We start from the raw sequence: 16,491 nt of genomic DNA on the forward strand, positions 1-16,491 counted from the left end.
AATGTTGGGATGCTTTAGGCGGCGGAAAGCAGGCGCTCTCTGCCCTTCTCCTGCCCTCTCTCCACCTGCTCCCTTTTCCTCCCCAAGGCAGGACACGGAGACTGGGATCTCTGTAATCTGCCATCACCTTTCTGTCTTCCAGTTAGCCTTTCGGAAATTCTTGGACACACCTGTCTGACAGCTCATCATAACACCCCATTTTGGAAGTTGTCTTCCCCACTCCCAGAAGGGAAAAATGATACACAAAGAGGCCAAGAATAATTGGAAAAGAAAGACCTTGCTGGTCTCTCCTTCAGAGAAATAGCATTAGATCACACTCTTTCTGTCCAATCACCCCTCTGTACGGTTGTCCTTGCTTCAATCACACTTATGTAATTGAGTCCCCATAAACACTCAAAGCTTTGACGCAGCCAGCTAAGACACAACCTACAGGGCCCAATGTGAGTCCAACTGCTCCACTTCTGATCCAGCTCCCTGCTAAGTGCTTGGGACCGTGCCAACCCACACGAGAGACCCAGATGAAACTCCTGGCTCTTGGCTTCAGGCTGGCACAACCCTGGCTATTGTGGCCATTTGGGGAATAAATCAGTGGATGCAAAATTCTCTCTCTCACTCTCTCTCTTCTCTCTCTCCCTCCCTCAATTCCTTTCTTCTTCTTTCTCTCCCTTTCCTTGTAACTCAATCAAATGATTACATAAAACCACACACACAAGGGTTTAGAGAGCTTGCCTATACACACATGACTGGGTGGAGCATGTGGAGAGGGCATGAAAGCACCATGCCCTTCCCCACACCCTGCACCCCTCAGCTCTTCAACCACAGCCTTGGTAATTGCCTTCAGAGTATGCCGGCCAATGTACATGCTTCCCTGCGTTCTGTCATCCACTTGAGCAAATTAATCAAACCAAAGGAGGAGGTTGTTGAAACCCTGATTTGCAGCTGGTTGATCACAAGTGTAAACGAAACAATCTCGGGGGGAGGAGGTGGGACAGTTAAGACAGCCCTTAGCATGCCCACATTGCATCTCAGATCCTGGATTGCAGTCCAGACTCTGCTTCCTGCTCATGTCTTGCCTGCTTTTGTTCCTGTCACCCACATGAGACCAGGCTGAGTACAAACTCCTGGATTTAGGAGGGCCCAGACCTGCCCACTGCAGGCATCTGGGAAGTGAAACAGAGGATGGAAAATGCTCTCTCTTTCTCTCTATCTCTGTCTCTCTCCTTTCTCTTTCTCTCTCCTGCCACTCTTCTTTCTCCACATTTCATGAAAACAAACAAAATCAAAAGGAGAGAGACATTTTGGGGGCCTGGACCCACAACCTATGAGCTGTATCCCCCATGAAGGTGCTGTAAAAACTGAACTGAAACAGAGGACACCCAACCAGTATTTGCTACAGAATTAATTGTTACAGAATTTGGAGACAAAATCACACACCTGCTGGGGGTCACAAGGTGATCTGCATTGTGAATATATAAACTATGGGGAAAACTGAATTTGAGTTCATTTTTACTGTGTGTAATCAGATGACTCAAAAAGAAATTAAGGGCTTTACACAATGGCTCAATTGGGTAATACTCCACCTCCAAGTCAAAGGATCCCATATGGGGTCTGGTTCATGTCCTGGTTGTTCCACTTCCCACCCAACTCCCTGTTTGTGGCCTGGGAAAGCAGCTAAGGATGGCCCAAAGCCTTGGAACCCTGCCACCCACGTGGGAGACCTAGAAAAACTCCTGGCTCCTGGCTTCAGATAGGCTCAGCTCCAGCCATTGTGGCATTTGTGGAATGAACCAGTGGATGGAAGGTCTTTCTGACACTCCTCTCTGTAATTCTGCCTGATAAAAATGAAAAAAAAAATCTTTAAAAATAAAAACAAACTAATATGGCTTGGGTGCTTGAAGCAGTGGTTAAGATAGGATGCCCACATCCTATATAGGAGGGCCTGACTCAAGTCCCAACTCCCCTCCCTACTGCATACCCTGGGAGGCAGCAGGTGACGGCCCAGTACTTATTTCTTATCACCCATGTGGGACACACAGATGAAGCTCCTGGCTTTTGGCTTCAGCCTGAACCAGCCTGAGCCGTTGACTGTTTGGGAAGTGATCCAGAAGATGGAAAACTCGTGTGTTTTTTCCCCTTTCTCTCAAGGGACTACACCTTTCAAAGAAATGAGTCTTTTATCTAAAAAATTCTTAACAACATATGAACAAATTGAATGCATTCATTGAACAAACTGAAACAATACACATTATATCAATAACTAATTTCAGAGAAGCAGGATTGGTCTGATATTGTAAAAGACACAAAGCTTCTATCCACAACAAAAACCGAGACCAAAAAGCCCGCTCCCATCACATTTTACGTAGCATTGTTCTGAAGGTCCTGGTCACCGCAATAAGGCAATACAAAGAAACGGAAGGCACACAGATTGGAAAGGAAGATGGAAACCTGTCTACTGAAAACTAAATAATCTCCACAAAGGATACTAGCCCAGCAGGCAAGTGCAGGAGGGAAACCCAGGATATAAGCCATTCATACAAAAATCAATTGATTTTATCTATACAAACAAAAGCTAACTACACAATAAATTTGTTAAATGTCTCAATTCACAAAAATACTTGGGAGCGAATTGCATTAAAGTCGTAACAACTACAAAATACTGCAAAGGGGAGTTAGGTAAAAACTAAGACCTGAGATTTAAATCACTCCAAGAATTAGAGAACTAAATGTTGTTAAGGAATCTTTCAAAATCGATTTAAAATTTACCAACATCCAAATCAATTTTCTTTTTGGGAAAAAAAAAAAGTGTTTTCATAGTTTATAAAACAGAAAGGGAGCTAAAACATTTGATGCTAAACCAACTTTGCAAAAAAAAAAAAAAAAGAAACTTACAATAATATACACATCATTGTCATTGACTTAGAGACAGACTCATAGATGAATGCGTAGGGACTGAAGAAATGCTGAAGAAAACTTTTGTGACACTGGATTATGCTAATTTTTCTTAAATAAGATATTAAAGGAACAAATGGTCAAGAAAGGATCAACGATACTTCATATTTAAAGTTTTGTTTCTTAAACAAAAAAAAAGTTTTGCTTCTTACAAGTCATAGTTACAAAAACACAAAAGCGAGCCACAGCTCAGAGAAAAATTTTACAAAACAAGGCAATTGATTTATATTAGGAAAACCTTACAACTCAATAAGAAGACAAAAAAAAAAAGTAGATAAAAGATTAGAATAAAGCTTTCCCAAAAGAAGCCAGACAAATGGTGAATGAGCAGATGAAAACACGTCCCGTCTGCCCAGTCCTCAGAGGAGTGCCAGAGGTAACAGAACAGTAAGAGCGGCAACGCATGCCTGGGATGGGCAGGAATGAGAGGACCGGGCACAAAGTGCACGGGAATGGAGTCTTTATCAAGATTATGATAGTGATACACACACACAAAGATTATGATAGTGATGACATGGCTGAACGTATTGGGCAAAATTCCTCAATATGTTCATGGAAAATGGGTAGATTTACATGTAACTATTCCCATTACACATAAAAAGAGGACAAAATCACACGCATTCTAATGAGCAACCATTTGGGCACTCTGGGAGATACAACAATCATCAGAAATTATACCTGCAACTTATGACTCGAATTTATGAAATATAAGATTATGTTAACCTGAACATTCTCAAAATTTATCTATTTTGACATTTTAAACTAACAGCTACATAAATATATTTACTAAATAAATATCATTACTTATAGACACACCTAGAGAACAAAGTTAAACCATGGCCGTAAAGAAAGAAACATAGATATAGTATAATATCAAAACTTGGGGGGCACCAGGATTCCATATGGATGCTAGTTGCTCCACTTCCCATCCTGCTCCCTGCTTGTGGCCTAGGAAAGCAGTCAAGGACAGCCCAAAGCCTTGGGACCCTGCATCTGTGTGGAAGACCCAGAAGAAGCTCCTGGCTCCTGGCTCAGCTCCAACTGTTGTGGCCATTTGGGGAGTGAACAAGCATTCAGAAGATCTTTCTGTCTATATCTCTTTCTCTCTGTAAATCTGCCTTTCCAGTAAAAATAAAATAATTTTTAAGAAAGACTCATTTTTATAATTCTTTGTAAGCAGATTTGTAAACTCAGACGAAATACACAAATTTTTAGGGAAATAAAACTTAACAAAATTGACCCCAGTAGAAACAGAAAGTCTAAACAAAGAAGGAAAACACAGAACAAAGAAACCAAAAAGTCTACCACAAAGAAAAAAAAAAAAAAAAGCAGATGGCTTCCCCAGAAAACTCCTCAAAGTTTTAAAGATCATACAGCCCAAACATTACATTAATTATTCCAATTATTCCAGAGTTTATAAAAAGAAGGAAAGAAAACCTCTAAACTGAATTTATGTAGCAGGTGTAACATTCTTCCCAGACTTTACCTAGAATTACTCCCCAGTAAGCTCCCCAAACATCTACAGACTCTGTCACTGCAGATTCTTAAGTAAAATGCAAAAAAAAAAAAAAAAAAGCAACATGTTCATTATTAAAAGAAGTCATATGGTCTCCTAAGATACAGAAAATGAAGTTGACTCAGTATTTATTCACATGTGAAACAAAACAAAACTTATTAATAAAATAGGAGCTGATGAATACTTCTTTAGTGTATGACTTCAACTCAAAAGAATTTATCACTTAGCAGGGAAATACTGGAGGTTTTCCTGCCAGAGTTCCAAGTACAAGAGAAACACCTGCTCTCCCTGCTCTATTCAACACTGTGTTGGAGATGTTTGCCAACATAATTAGGAAAGAGAAGGCAGACAGCAGAGTAAAAATCGGATATAAGAGAAAAGACAAAATTCATTTATATTTTCGAATCATCATGTATCTTGAAAATCCAAGAGAATAGGTAGAAAAATGATTACAATAAGAAAATAATTTAGTAAGGTAAGGTTACAAAATTAACATGCAAAAAATCAATAACCTTCATTGCATACAACGAGATGATAGAAGAAAATACACATTCCAATTGTTGTGGCCAAAAATAAAAAGAACAGAAAAAGTTAAGCATACACATGCTCAACCACAAACCCCAAAGTCTATATGAGGAAAAAATACAACCTTGGAAGAGCCAAGCCAGACTTGATCCACATAGGAAAAGACACACCATGTTCTTAGATACCAAGAGTCAACACAGCAAGGATTGACATCAGTACTCCCTAACTAAGCTGCTTCATACATTTAATGTGTGTCAGGACTTCTTCCAGAACTATGCACCCCAAGTATAAGATTAATTTTGGAGAATCAACAGGCAAAATAAAATAAAGCAAAACTAGAGAAATAATAAGAGTGTTGGGTAGGGGAGGAAAGATTCTAGTAAAATTGTTTACAGAATGCTTAGCTTCCAGTTAGAGAAATGATGCTATCCTAGGGAGCGACTATTGGTCCTCTATGAGTAAATCACACCACGTTAATTTCCACTTCCTGTTTTAAGGGATCTAGCAGGGCTTTAATGAAAGCTACAAAGCATACAGACATCAAAGTGCAGTAAGACACCATCAGAGCTTCACCCAAAGCCAAGGACAGTGCCTACCACGTTGCAGGACACAGGTCTGAGAACCCCAACACTACTTTAACTATTCCAGAGCACAGGAAAAGGAGAAATAAGTATTTGAGATACTGAATGTTTTCACAAGTGCCTCATTTTAAGAAAGACCGAAATGTCTTCTAAAACAGCAATATGTAAATTAAGTAAATGTATCCCTATTATCAACAAATATTTTTGAGCAATTACTCTATATATTCTAATATCTCAGAAGAACTCTACTACTATGGAGGCAGAGAATTAACAAGGTGATGGGAAGTTAGTCAAGTGCTTCAAGGAGAATGACATGATTTGGTTTCTGTATTTTAAATAGATAATTCAGACATCTGAATGGATCTGGTGGGACAAAACCGACAATGAGAGGTAAATAAAAAGGTTGTAATTATAAAAGGATGACAAACCTCATAATTAGGTTGACAATGGAAGAATAAATGAGACATCTGAGGAATATCTGAGAGATAAAACCAGAATATTAATGTAAGAACACTGTCTCTCCAAGCTATTATGAGAACAAATAGTTTTAAAATAGTGTATAGGGACCTGCAAAGTGGCTTAGTGAGTTAAACCACTACCTGTGACATCAGCATCCCCTGTAAGTGCCCATTTGAGACCTGGCTACTCCACTAACCACCTAGCTCCCCAATAAAGTACCTGTGAAAACAGCAGAAGATGGCGCAAGTGCTTGGGCCTCCATTCCCAGATGGGAGACCTGAAAAAGCTCCCAGCTCCTGGCTCCAGCTTTGCACAGCCCTGGCTGTGGCAGCCATTTCAGAGCAAAACAGTGGCTGGAAGGTCTTTCTTTCTGTTTCTCCTTCTCTCTGTAAATCTGCCTTTCAAACAATTAAAAATAATTTTTTAAATGGTGTCTATATATGACATAGAAGAGACACACAGTAAATATATAAATTTTGTTTCTAGAAAACCTAAGATTGAAATACAGGTAACTCTGACATGCCAAACTGATTACATATGAGTTATCAATTTCCACTTCTAAGGCAAACTCATTTATCCTTAAAAAGAAAATATTCATATATAAACATATATTTGCATACACATTCACAAATATACATGTATATGTGCAGATGTCTTCTCCATTTATTCTAATGTCAGAGACTCACAAGATATACAATATGCTGTTTGAGAACACGGGTCTGAAATACTCAGAAGTAAAAATAAAACATCTGGATCAAAAGCGAACAATTCTGGATGAAATGAGGGAGTTTCCAATGCCACAGTTAATTAACTTATTGGTAAGAACATGCTGTATCTTCACACTTCCTAATGCAGTGAGCATTTCATGCCTAAGCATGCTGCCTATTTACTGGCTAAGCCATCAATACATGGAACCTGCACTACGGCATGCAGAGCACCTGACTTCTGATGGATTGCCACAGGGTCCTAAGAAAAGTTTAGATATATGCTATCAATGAAGAATTATAATTATTATACTAAACATATTAAAAGAAAATTCTAGCTAACAGAACCAAACCTACACTGAATGTTCAGGAAAAGTGTAACCTGTTACGTAAACACTGTACATTTTTATTTAGAAAGTATATCCTAAGTATTTTTCATGACCAGTTTTATTTCCCGTGAACCCATTTGAAAAGCAGGCATGTTATGCAATGTGTATATTATATAGGATGCAAAATTCCATATCCACAAAAAAGGTAAAATCTTTAAGTTCATAATTTCTGAAAACCTGATTATGTAATACCTCCTTGCCAAAGATATTTCATCCATCCTCAACTATTTTCACTTGTTTCTAAAGCGATTTTTTTGTGCCAACACCATGCACTAGGCAACCGGGTTGTATGCTGCAAACACAGAACACAATCTCATCTATATACACAGTACAGTAAATGGGGCCACTCATAGGAAAACCAATCATTGAGACACTGTAGAACACACAAATAGGGCAAACAAGAAAAACGTCCATCAGGCTAAGTTTTCAAACAAAAGACTGAGCAACAAAAAGGCATTAGACATCTAACCAAGGGAGCTGAGGAAGAAAAGGTGTTTCAGGCACAGAGAGCCTGTGCACTAGAGAGATTTAAATAATACACCGAAATCAGATCAAAAAGCTAAGACAGAGTTGCACAGGCTAGAATCAACAGGGCTGGGGGATTTGCTGATTCCTTACAGCAAAGACTTGGAAAAGTTAAAAAAAAGAGTTGGAAAAGTAAAGAAAGAGTCTCGGTTTTTCAACATGGGTGGGTAAACGGAGTGCTGTTCACTGAAATGAATAATACAGTCTGGGAGAGAAGACACGTGAATTTAGGTTTGGGGAAATGTGTAAGATACCTAGATGGGGAGACCTGTCTGAACTAGAAGATTGTATCTGGGAATCATTCATAGGGAAGTGTAACTGTTACAAGTGAATGCAACCAAGAGTCTGGGATGTCAAAGCAGGGGGTGGGAGGTGACCAGTGACAGAATCCTTGGGGGGAAAAAACATTTTTAAAGAGCAGGAAAAAGAAAGCCCTAATTGTCAAAAATCCAAGTAAGAAGAGCCACAGAAGAAAGGAGAAAGGTAGAACTGAAACAAGGAATAAATGGCACAGAGAGGTTACACAGTCGAGAGCAAAACAACTGCTTTTTCCACCAAAGATGTGGTTACTACTACCCGTACACTAATATTTTCATATATGAGTAAAACTATAAAAAGTTAGTAAGACCAGAGATCTTTTTTTAGTAACTACAGATTGCAGTGCACTTCAGAGGTGAAAGTACTTGTCCGTTTTAGTAATAGTATCATACAATGGGTTAAAATATTATATAAAGGAAGCTATCTACTGATTTCTCCAGTATGGTCCTTACACATGCATGGGAGAAGGGTAACTTCAACTAATAGCTGTGCTAATTAACTATACTCCTAATTTTTTTGTCTCTAGGCCTGGCACAGTAGCCTCTCTTTTACACAGATCCCATATGGGTGCTAGTTCATGTCCCAGCTGCTCCACTTCCCATCCAGCTCCTGCTTGTGGCCTTGGAAAGCAGTTGAGGACAGCCTTGGGACCCTGCACCCCCGTGGGAGACCCAGAAGAAGCTCCAGGCTCCTGCCTTCTGATCGGCTCAGCTCTGGCCACTGCAGCCATTTGGTAAGTAAACCAGCGGGTGGAAGATCTCTCTTTCTCTCTCTCTCTCTCTCTCCTCTCTGTGAATCTGCATTTCAAATAAGAATAAGTTTTTTTTAATTGACATATATTCACATTTCTATACTTAGATAACTAAACTTGTAGCTGAGCTATCAGCAGATTAATTTTCAAAGGTGACCAACATTTTGATGGCTATTTACATAAGAGATGTATGCGTACCTGTTACTAGACTGTCATCAAAATGTAAAAGGTGATGAATATGTAGTTCATGCTTTAGGAATACTTCTGTTTAAATGACCTATCCGTGCCCCATCAAGGCATACAAAGTCAAGGAGCTGCCATGCAGGCATCGCCTCCCTCCCAAATCAAGTTGGGCTGAGAGCGAAAGAAGCCTGGAGGTGAGAAAGGGAGACTCGCCAGTGCCTCCTTGAAATAATATCACAATTACATTTTGTCCCGCAACACTCAGAGAAGCCTGATAACAAACTTTATCATTATTCCAATTTTAGTAGCAAGTACATGGATTTATACTTGATGATGACAAGGATGATAAAAGTAAGAGCTAACATTTATTAGCCACTCATTAGGCACCAGGATTCTGTGTGAAGCACTTTTCATGGATCACATTATTTAACCTCCACAATAACTCCTACTATCCCCACCAATAGGTGATGCAATCAGGACTTAGAGAATGATGTGAACTTGCCCAAGGTCACAGAGTCTGCAGGAGGTGGAGTCGGAATCCTAACCCAGCTAACGGAATTACTCTAGAACGAACCCCAGCGCTGAACTTCAGCTCTCAGTAAACACAGAACCCCTCTGAAAGCAGCATGAAGAACTCCACACTGGAGAGCTTTCAGTCTTACAGGACAAAGAGACTCTGGGGCAGGTGACAGATTGGACTCCTTAAAATCCTAAAATAATAATAATAATAAAAAAGACACATACACAAATTCTTGTTTTTAACATTTCTAATTCTCTACCAGACACGTAAATGTCTTTACTACTGTAAGAAAAAGGAAACATTTGGAGGAAAAAATTAAAAATGAACTCTTATGCAGTCGCCTGAGAAACGCAGGAACATTTCACCTCCAGTTAAGAGCTGTGCAGACAGCACAGGGCAACAGATCGAATGTTTAAAAACAGACTCCAAACTGGATCTACTAAGCCTGGCCTCTCCTTCCTCAGCATTACTTAGCTCATAAAGAAAAACGTCTTCCTATCACTGCGATACAGGACACTTCAAAGGTAAGTCACGTAATCTTTTTTGGATTGAAATGCAAACACTTTCTCTTGCTGGTTCAACCTAACTATGACTACTTCCTGTGCAGGGGAAATCTTTATCTATATTAAGACAGTCCAAGGAAATAGAAATAATATTGTGACTTTATCTTAAACCTAATTCTCTCTCCTTGGTCCTGAAAAGGTTGATCTGTGCACACTCCTGCATGTGGAGGCGAAATGAAGCTTCTGTCCTCTGTTCGTCTGATGGGCCCACTCTCAATGGACTGGAAAAACATCTTGAGGCCCTTCCTTCTCTTTCTCCTCCCTGTTAGCCACCTCGACCCAGTGCAACGATAAAATGCTACCATCTATTATAAAGTATTTATGCACCCTTTTGTGTTTTTGCTCTATTTTCAGGTACTTGGTGTGCACTCAGGTTGCTGCATTTATGAGAAAAACAAATGCAAGTCCCAACTTAGCTCCACTTTAAGCAATGATAACTAAAAGCATGCAGAGAGATCTTATCGTTTTCATAGCTGACTCCCATCTACAGTGTTTGCCCTCCAAAACTCTTAAGACTCCTCAGTCTATCATGAAATGCATAAATTTGCTCACTTTATATAAATAAAACAACCCCTTAGTAATAAACAACAATAGCTAGTATACCACTAATTCCTTTATAAATGGACACTCTGAACATAAAACTATTAATTGTCCAATATCTCCCAGTTAATCAAAAGGGCATACAAAACTCAAGTCCACATATTCCAGATGTAAATATGGTGTCCTTCACACCGTCTACAGACAAAAAAAAAAATCTGCTTTTACAAACAAATTTAAAATAGCTACTTAAGTTCACTGATGGCATTACACAATCAAGTCCACATCTTGATTTTATCCATCCTGGAATTCACCACCACCACCCAGGAAGAGAGAAGATAGGACCAAATATCCAATGTATCTCAAAATACAAGAAAGAGAGCACACAGCAGGGGACCTGAAGTTACTTACGTAATATGTAACCATCAGATCCAATGACAGGTGGTGTTTTTTTTAACAACCATGTTATAATAAAATGTTCAAGACTGAGATCCTCAAGTGACATGATGCGCTCCTATTCCAACTAGGATACCATTATTTAAAACACATTCATTTTTTAAAAGAATTCTGTCAAAGCAAATTTTTAATTTTGAGGATAGATTTAATTTTGGGAAGCTGACCCAAAACATAGGAAAATCACAAGACTGTTTCCTAAGTATTTAGAAGAGACGGACCATTTAAATGGGAAATACGTGCAGTGCCATGACTGTCATCGGAGTGCATGCCATGTAGTAGGCTCACAACTACACCTTGCACATGTGTTTTCTCACTTAGAATCACAACAACCCCATCAGAATTATTACCCCTGGTTTACAGATGAGGAAATCAAGTCTAGAGGTGCCAATTATCTTGCCCAAGGTCAAACAAGAACATAACTAGGATTCAAACTCAGATCCTCCAGACTACCTAGAACGCAATGAAGAGATACAGGCGCTGGATGAGAGGTGACCATACACAGCCTCCAACAAGCCATTCCCATGGGAATTCAATCAGTCCTCAGTTCATCCAACCTGGTGAAAAAGTGACATACTGCGCTGTCACCACATACAAGACACTGTCCCCAGATATGACTACTGCTTTGTGTTTCTCATGAAATGGCTTGAAGAGCTTTCTAACTAGTGACAGTGCAGCCAACAGACGTGTACTGCTTTGGAAAAAATTAGAGACATTTTGATGAAAAAGTGCTATTACATATGTTAACAGTTCAAACTCACTGCTTCACAAAAACATCTTTTATTTACAGTCAGAAGTTGCAGCTCCTGAATCACTCGAGAGCACTCAGCCAAAGGTTTCACATTCACCAACCTACAAGTACATTCTAAAGGCCTACTCGGGCACACTGAAATCAGACAGACTAGGGGGACCTTTTTAGAAACTTCCTTCACCCACAAAAGGAGTTAGCAGGTTGTTTCCAGCCAAGCACATGGTCGGTCATTGCCAGGGCAACCAAAGCCCTCCTGCACGATTTGTCAGTTTGTAAGAGCTAATCCACAAAGGAATCCTGCTCTTTGAAAAACAATCAAATCAGTTCCATCATTACCAGCCCCTCAGAACCCTTGGCATTTTCTTGTAAGCCCCACATGGCTGTGGGTAGCTTCAGCAGCAGCCGTGTGGGTATTCATGAGTTAATTTTCCCCACATAGAATCCAGAAATCTGCCTAGCTCTCTGCTCCCCCCCTTCTCTCCCTTCTGGCCTCTTCAACCCGAAGTGGAAACTGCAGACACCAAACTCCCCGATGGCTCCAGCACCAGGCTCTGGGCATGCTCAGAAGGCCAGGCAGGCTTTGGTTGCAACTGACAGTTCCCCGCCCCTGATTTGCCGCTGCCCCCCTTCCCCCACTCCAACAAGAAATACTGAAATGTTTATCTGAAAGATACGAGGCCTCTTTTTTTCTTCCCTCAGAGAATGACCCCATTTTAATTTTATTTCCAAGGGTCCTTTGCTCTTGCGAACACCCCCACCCCGCCCGCGAGCCTGGGGAGCATCGCATTATTTTTCAGCACCGGGGACAGCGCCGCGCTGCCATTACCGTCCGCCCTCCCCCACATTCTCTTCCGCCCCTCACCCCCCACCCGCCCCAACCTCAGCCCCCACCCCCGCACCAGCACAATGCCAAGGTCTCCCAGCAGCCGCTAACGCCGCAGCTGCAATAGCTCCCAGCCGGGGGGCCGGGCCGGAATGCCGGGCCGGCTGCTACTTACACTGCTCCGCTTTGGTGGACATGGTGCTGTCCAGATGGAAAGGCTTTGCCCCAAAATCTGTGTCGTGTGAGCTCCCTCGCTCCGCCAGCGATGTTGCGAGGAAAAGAGCGCATACCCCCCACCCCCCACCCCCTCGCTTTCCCCCTCCCTTAGGCCCGTGTCGCTACCATTCGGACAAAACGCACATCAAATTGCAGAATTCGGTCCCGGAAGGTTAGGAAATCGCCCCCGGAGAAATGGGTGGGATTTAATAGGCGGCCAAAGGCTTCCTGTCCGTCCCCTCCTGGAGCTGCCCGCGTTGATGTGGGCGGGGAGACCGAAAGGAGAGCGCAGGCTGCGGCTCCTGGTGAAATGGGAAAATGGGCTCGACCGGGGGAGGAGTATTTCCATTCATAAGGCGCACGGAGGGGACGGGTGTTTCCCAGAGAAAAGCCTCTTAAAGTGCCGGAGTCCCCGACCATTTGGAGCTCCCATTGGCGTTCTCCGGGCCTGTAAATCCTGCTCGCCAGCGCAGCCCCCGGGGCCTCAGCGGGGCGGCCGCAGAGGGACCCAGGTGCGTCCCGCGCTTCGTCTCAACCTCTGGGAGGAAGGAGAGGGAGGCGGATCCGGGGCGGGCTGGAGAGGGCCGGGGCCGGAGGGCGGCGAGGATGCTCCCGAGGAAGGAAGTGCGGGAGGAACCCTCAGCATGGCCTCCCGGCGCGCCGCGCCCGCGCCCCGGCCGCCCCTTGCCGGCGCGCGCTCTGGCTCCCAGCGAAACGGTCCCACTGCTCCGGGGGCCGGCAGCCGGGCGAGGGGAAGGAGGAGACTTCCACGGGCGGTGGAGCTGCACAGGCCCCAGGGGAGGAAGATGAAAGCCTGGAGACTGGGGGAAGCCAGGTGTGCTCCCTGGCAACCCCGCGGGTCGGATGCGGGTGCCTGAGGAAGCCCCCTCTCAGCTGAGAAGCCCGAACCAAGAGGACCAGAAGAAGACGGGAAAGGGCCTCGTGCACGTGAGCAGGGAGATGCCTCGGGGCTCGCGCGGAGTGCCCGGGCGGGCGTTGGGAGCCTGGACCTCGAGTGAGGAGAGAGCCTGCTTCTAGACCCCAAGTTCAGAACCAACCTTTTAATCTCCCCACTCCTCTGTTTTTTTGTGGAATAGGAACAGTCAAAACCTGCCCCTGTCGCCTCAGAAGTCCCTGGGCAGATCAAATGGTGCAGTGGATGTGAAAGTCCCGCACAACTCCAGGAACTTGTACAACCCAAAGTTCCGAGCAGTGATTTTTTTTTAAATATTGATAACTACAGAGAGTAAATCCATGTTGTTCCATCTCACTAAAAAATAATGACCCTCATTTTCAGGAAAAGAATAGCAAAATCTGTATAAGTACAGAATCTTCTAGTTAAATTTTTGAACAATTGAGGAGAAACAGCATGGGCAATGATCATGGTAATTCAGAGTAGTTAAAGTCTGCAAGTTTCAGGGAAGTGGCCCGTTACAACGCAGCCGATGCGGGGACTGCAAGAGTGGACATCCAGAGTTAGCAACTTGGTCCTCTTTGAGTCAGGTCTGTGACTGGGCACTGCCACCTCCCTCAGTGGCAGGTTGGACCCATTGATGGGACAGGCTGTTCTGTGGAGCGATTTTTCATTTCCCCAAACTACAGCCCAAAGAAAAGTTCCATTCCTTAGTCAAAAGATCCCGTGAAGAACGCTGCTGAGGAGTTCATTTGGGAAAAAAATAAATCAATCCGAATCATTTTGAAGAAAGTACGAAGCACATAATAGTTCTGAGAAGATGACATTCTGTGTCATTAAAAGAAAGCTCAAGGATTCATTCAGAAATTTCTAAAAAGCTTGAGACTTGAAGAGTGAAAACAATTTGTAAAAGTCTAAGTCTAGAAACAAAAGATGTTTTGGGAAACTATTCTTCCTTCCTCTACTCGTCCTGCTGTTGACCATCACTTAAACTTTCATTACCCACCAAGAGAAAGTAGGTTACTACTAAGGTCATACACTGGGGAAGTGCACAATGAGGGTTGGAATTTGGAGAGCTGTGTGACCTTGTGCAAGTTACTTAACTTCCCCACACGTCAATTTCCCCAGCTGAATAAACAGTCATCTCATAGTCACATTAAAGACTTGTGGGGAGGCCAGCGCGATAGCCTAGTGGCTAAAGTCCTCGCCTTGCATGCCTGGAATCCCATACGAGAGCCGGTTCCAATGCTGGCTGCCAGTTTCCCATTCAGATCCCTGCTGTGGCCTGGGAAAGAAGACAAGGATGGCTCAAAGCCTTGGGACCCTACACCCACGTGAGAGACCCAAAAGAGGTTCCTGGCTCAGCCCCAGCCATTGCAGCCACTTGGGGAGTGAACCAGTGGACAGATTTTCCTCTCTGTATATCTGACTATTCAATAAAAATAAATTTTTTAAAAAGAAATAATTTTATAAATTCTTATGTTATCACTACTTAGTGCTATCAGATTAATATTGTTATACTGTGCTAAATGATGCTTTAATTTTTAGAAATCAAAATGTGTTAATGACACATTAGAATATCTCCATAAAATTTATTCTGAATTTGTGGTTAACTGCACACTGCTGATGGGACTGCAGGCTGGTACAATCACTATTGAAGTCAATATGGAGAGCACTTGGGCAACTGAAAATCCACCTACGATATGACCCAGCAATACCACTTCTAGGAATATATCCAAAAGACCTGTTACATGAGAAAGCAAAGTGCACCCCTATGTTCACTGCAGCACAATCAATAATCACAAAAACATGGAAGCAACCTAAATGCCCACTAACAGAGGACTGGATAAAGACACTGTAGTTCATCTACACTGTGGAATACAAAAAATGAAATACAAGTGTTTATAGCCAAATGGGCCAAACCGGAGACCGTTATGCTAAGGGAAATGAGCCAATCCCAAAAGATCAAATATCATATGTTTGCCCTAATATAAGATAATATGATGTCAAGTCTAATGATTTTTCCTGTGAATTCTACCTTCTTGCACTTCCTGATTATTTGTACCTTTGTAATGAGACCTTGTGATATAATTTATTAATTAGTCATCCACAAGAGACTGATTGCTTGTAGTCACCTGAGCTTGTCAGTGTCCCTTTTATCTCTGTTGTTGCTGCTGCCCATAAGTAACAATGATCTAGTCCTTACTGAACTCACAGCGATACGGCTAATAGTTCCCTACACTGTCGGGAGACAGCTCAGTGGCAGCATGATGGACTTGTGAAAACTCACGGAAGACGCGCATTGTAAGACTGGCCGGGGGAGGGGAGGGAACCTGAGGAGGGGGAAGGGAGACCCCAGTGCCTATTAAACAGAGTCATAAAAAATAAAATAAAGAAATTAAGCAACTGAAAAAAATGTTATACTTTTTCCTTTATTTGTTCAGCAATTACTAATTGAGTAACTACTACATGCCAAATACTGTTTTAGGCACAGGGGATACTTCAGTGACCGAAAAAGACAGAAATTTCTGCTTCATGGAGTTAATATTTTAGTGGAAAAAAAAACAAAAATAAGTTAAACACATAAAGCAGGTGGCATATTAGACATTGATATATGCCAAGAATAAAAAAATATTAAACTAAAAGAAAGAGGAAAGTTGTATTATAGGAGCTGAAACTTTGGAAAGAGTAGAAGTTTAGAGTAAGCTACATATAAACTATATATATATACACACACACACAGTTAATATACCTCTAGATGGTTTTTTTTTAGTGATTTTTAAAAAAATTTTTATTGAAAAGGCAGATATACAGA

General features: G+C 42.0%; 1 protein-coding gene across 2 annotated transcripts in view; it reads right to left on the minus strand.

The window, feature by feature from the left end:
- Positions 1-13,429, minus strand: part of UNC79 (unc-79 homolog, NALCN channel complex subunit) — a 210,975-nt gene extending 197,546 nt beyond the window's left edge. The window contains exon 1 of one of the 2 annotated variants that reach the window (XM_040975119.1): positions 12,723-13,429. In XM_040975119.1, the coding sequence (XP_040831053.1) occupies positions 12,723-12,744 (22 nt within the window). In that variant the 5' untranslated portion in view covers positions 12,745-13,429. The remainder of the gene's footprint in view (positions 1-12,722) is intronic. The other variant, XM_040975118.1, reaches the window with a different exon arrangement.
- Between the last annotated feature and the right edge of the window lie 3,062 nt (positions 13,430-16,491).

This window comes from Ochotona curzoniae, unplaced genomic scaffold (assembly GCF_017591425.1).
Source record: "Ochotona curzoniae isolate NIBS_2020 unplaced genomic scaffold, NIBS_Ocur_1.0 contig_2688, whole genome shotgun sequence".
Classification (NCBI taxonomy): Eukaryota; Metazoa; Chordata; class Mammalia; order Lagomorpha; family Ochotonidae; genus Ochotona; species Ochotona curzoniae.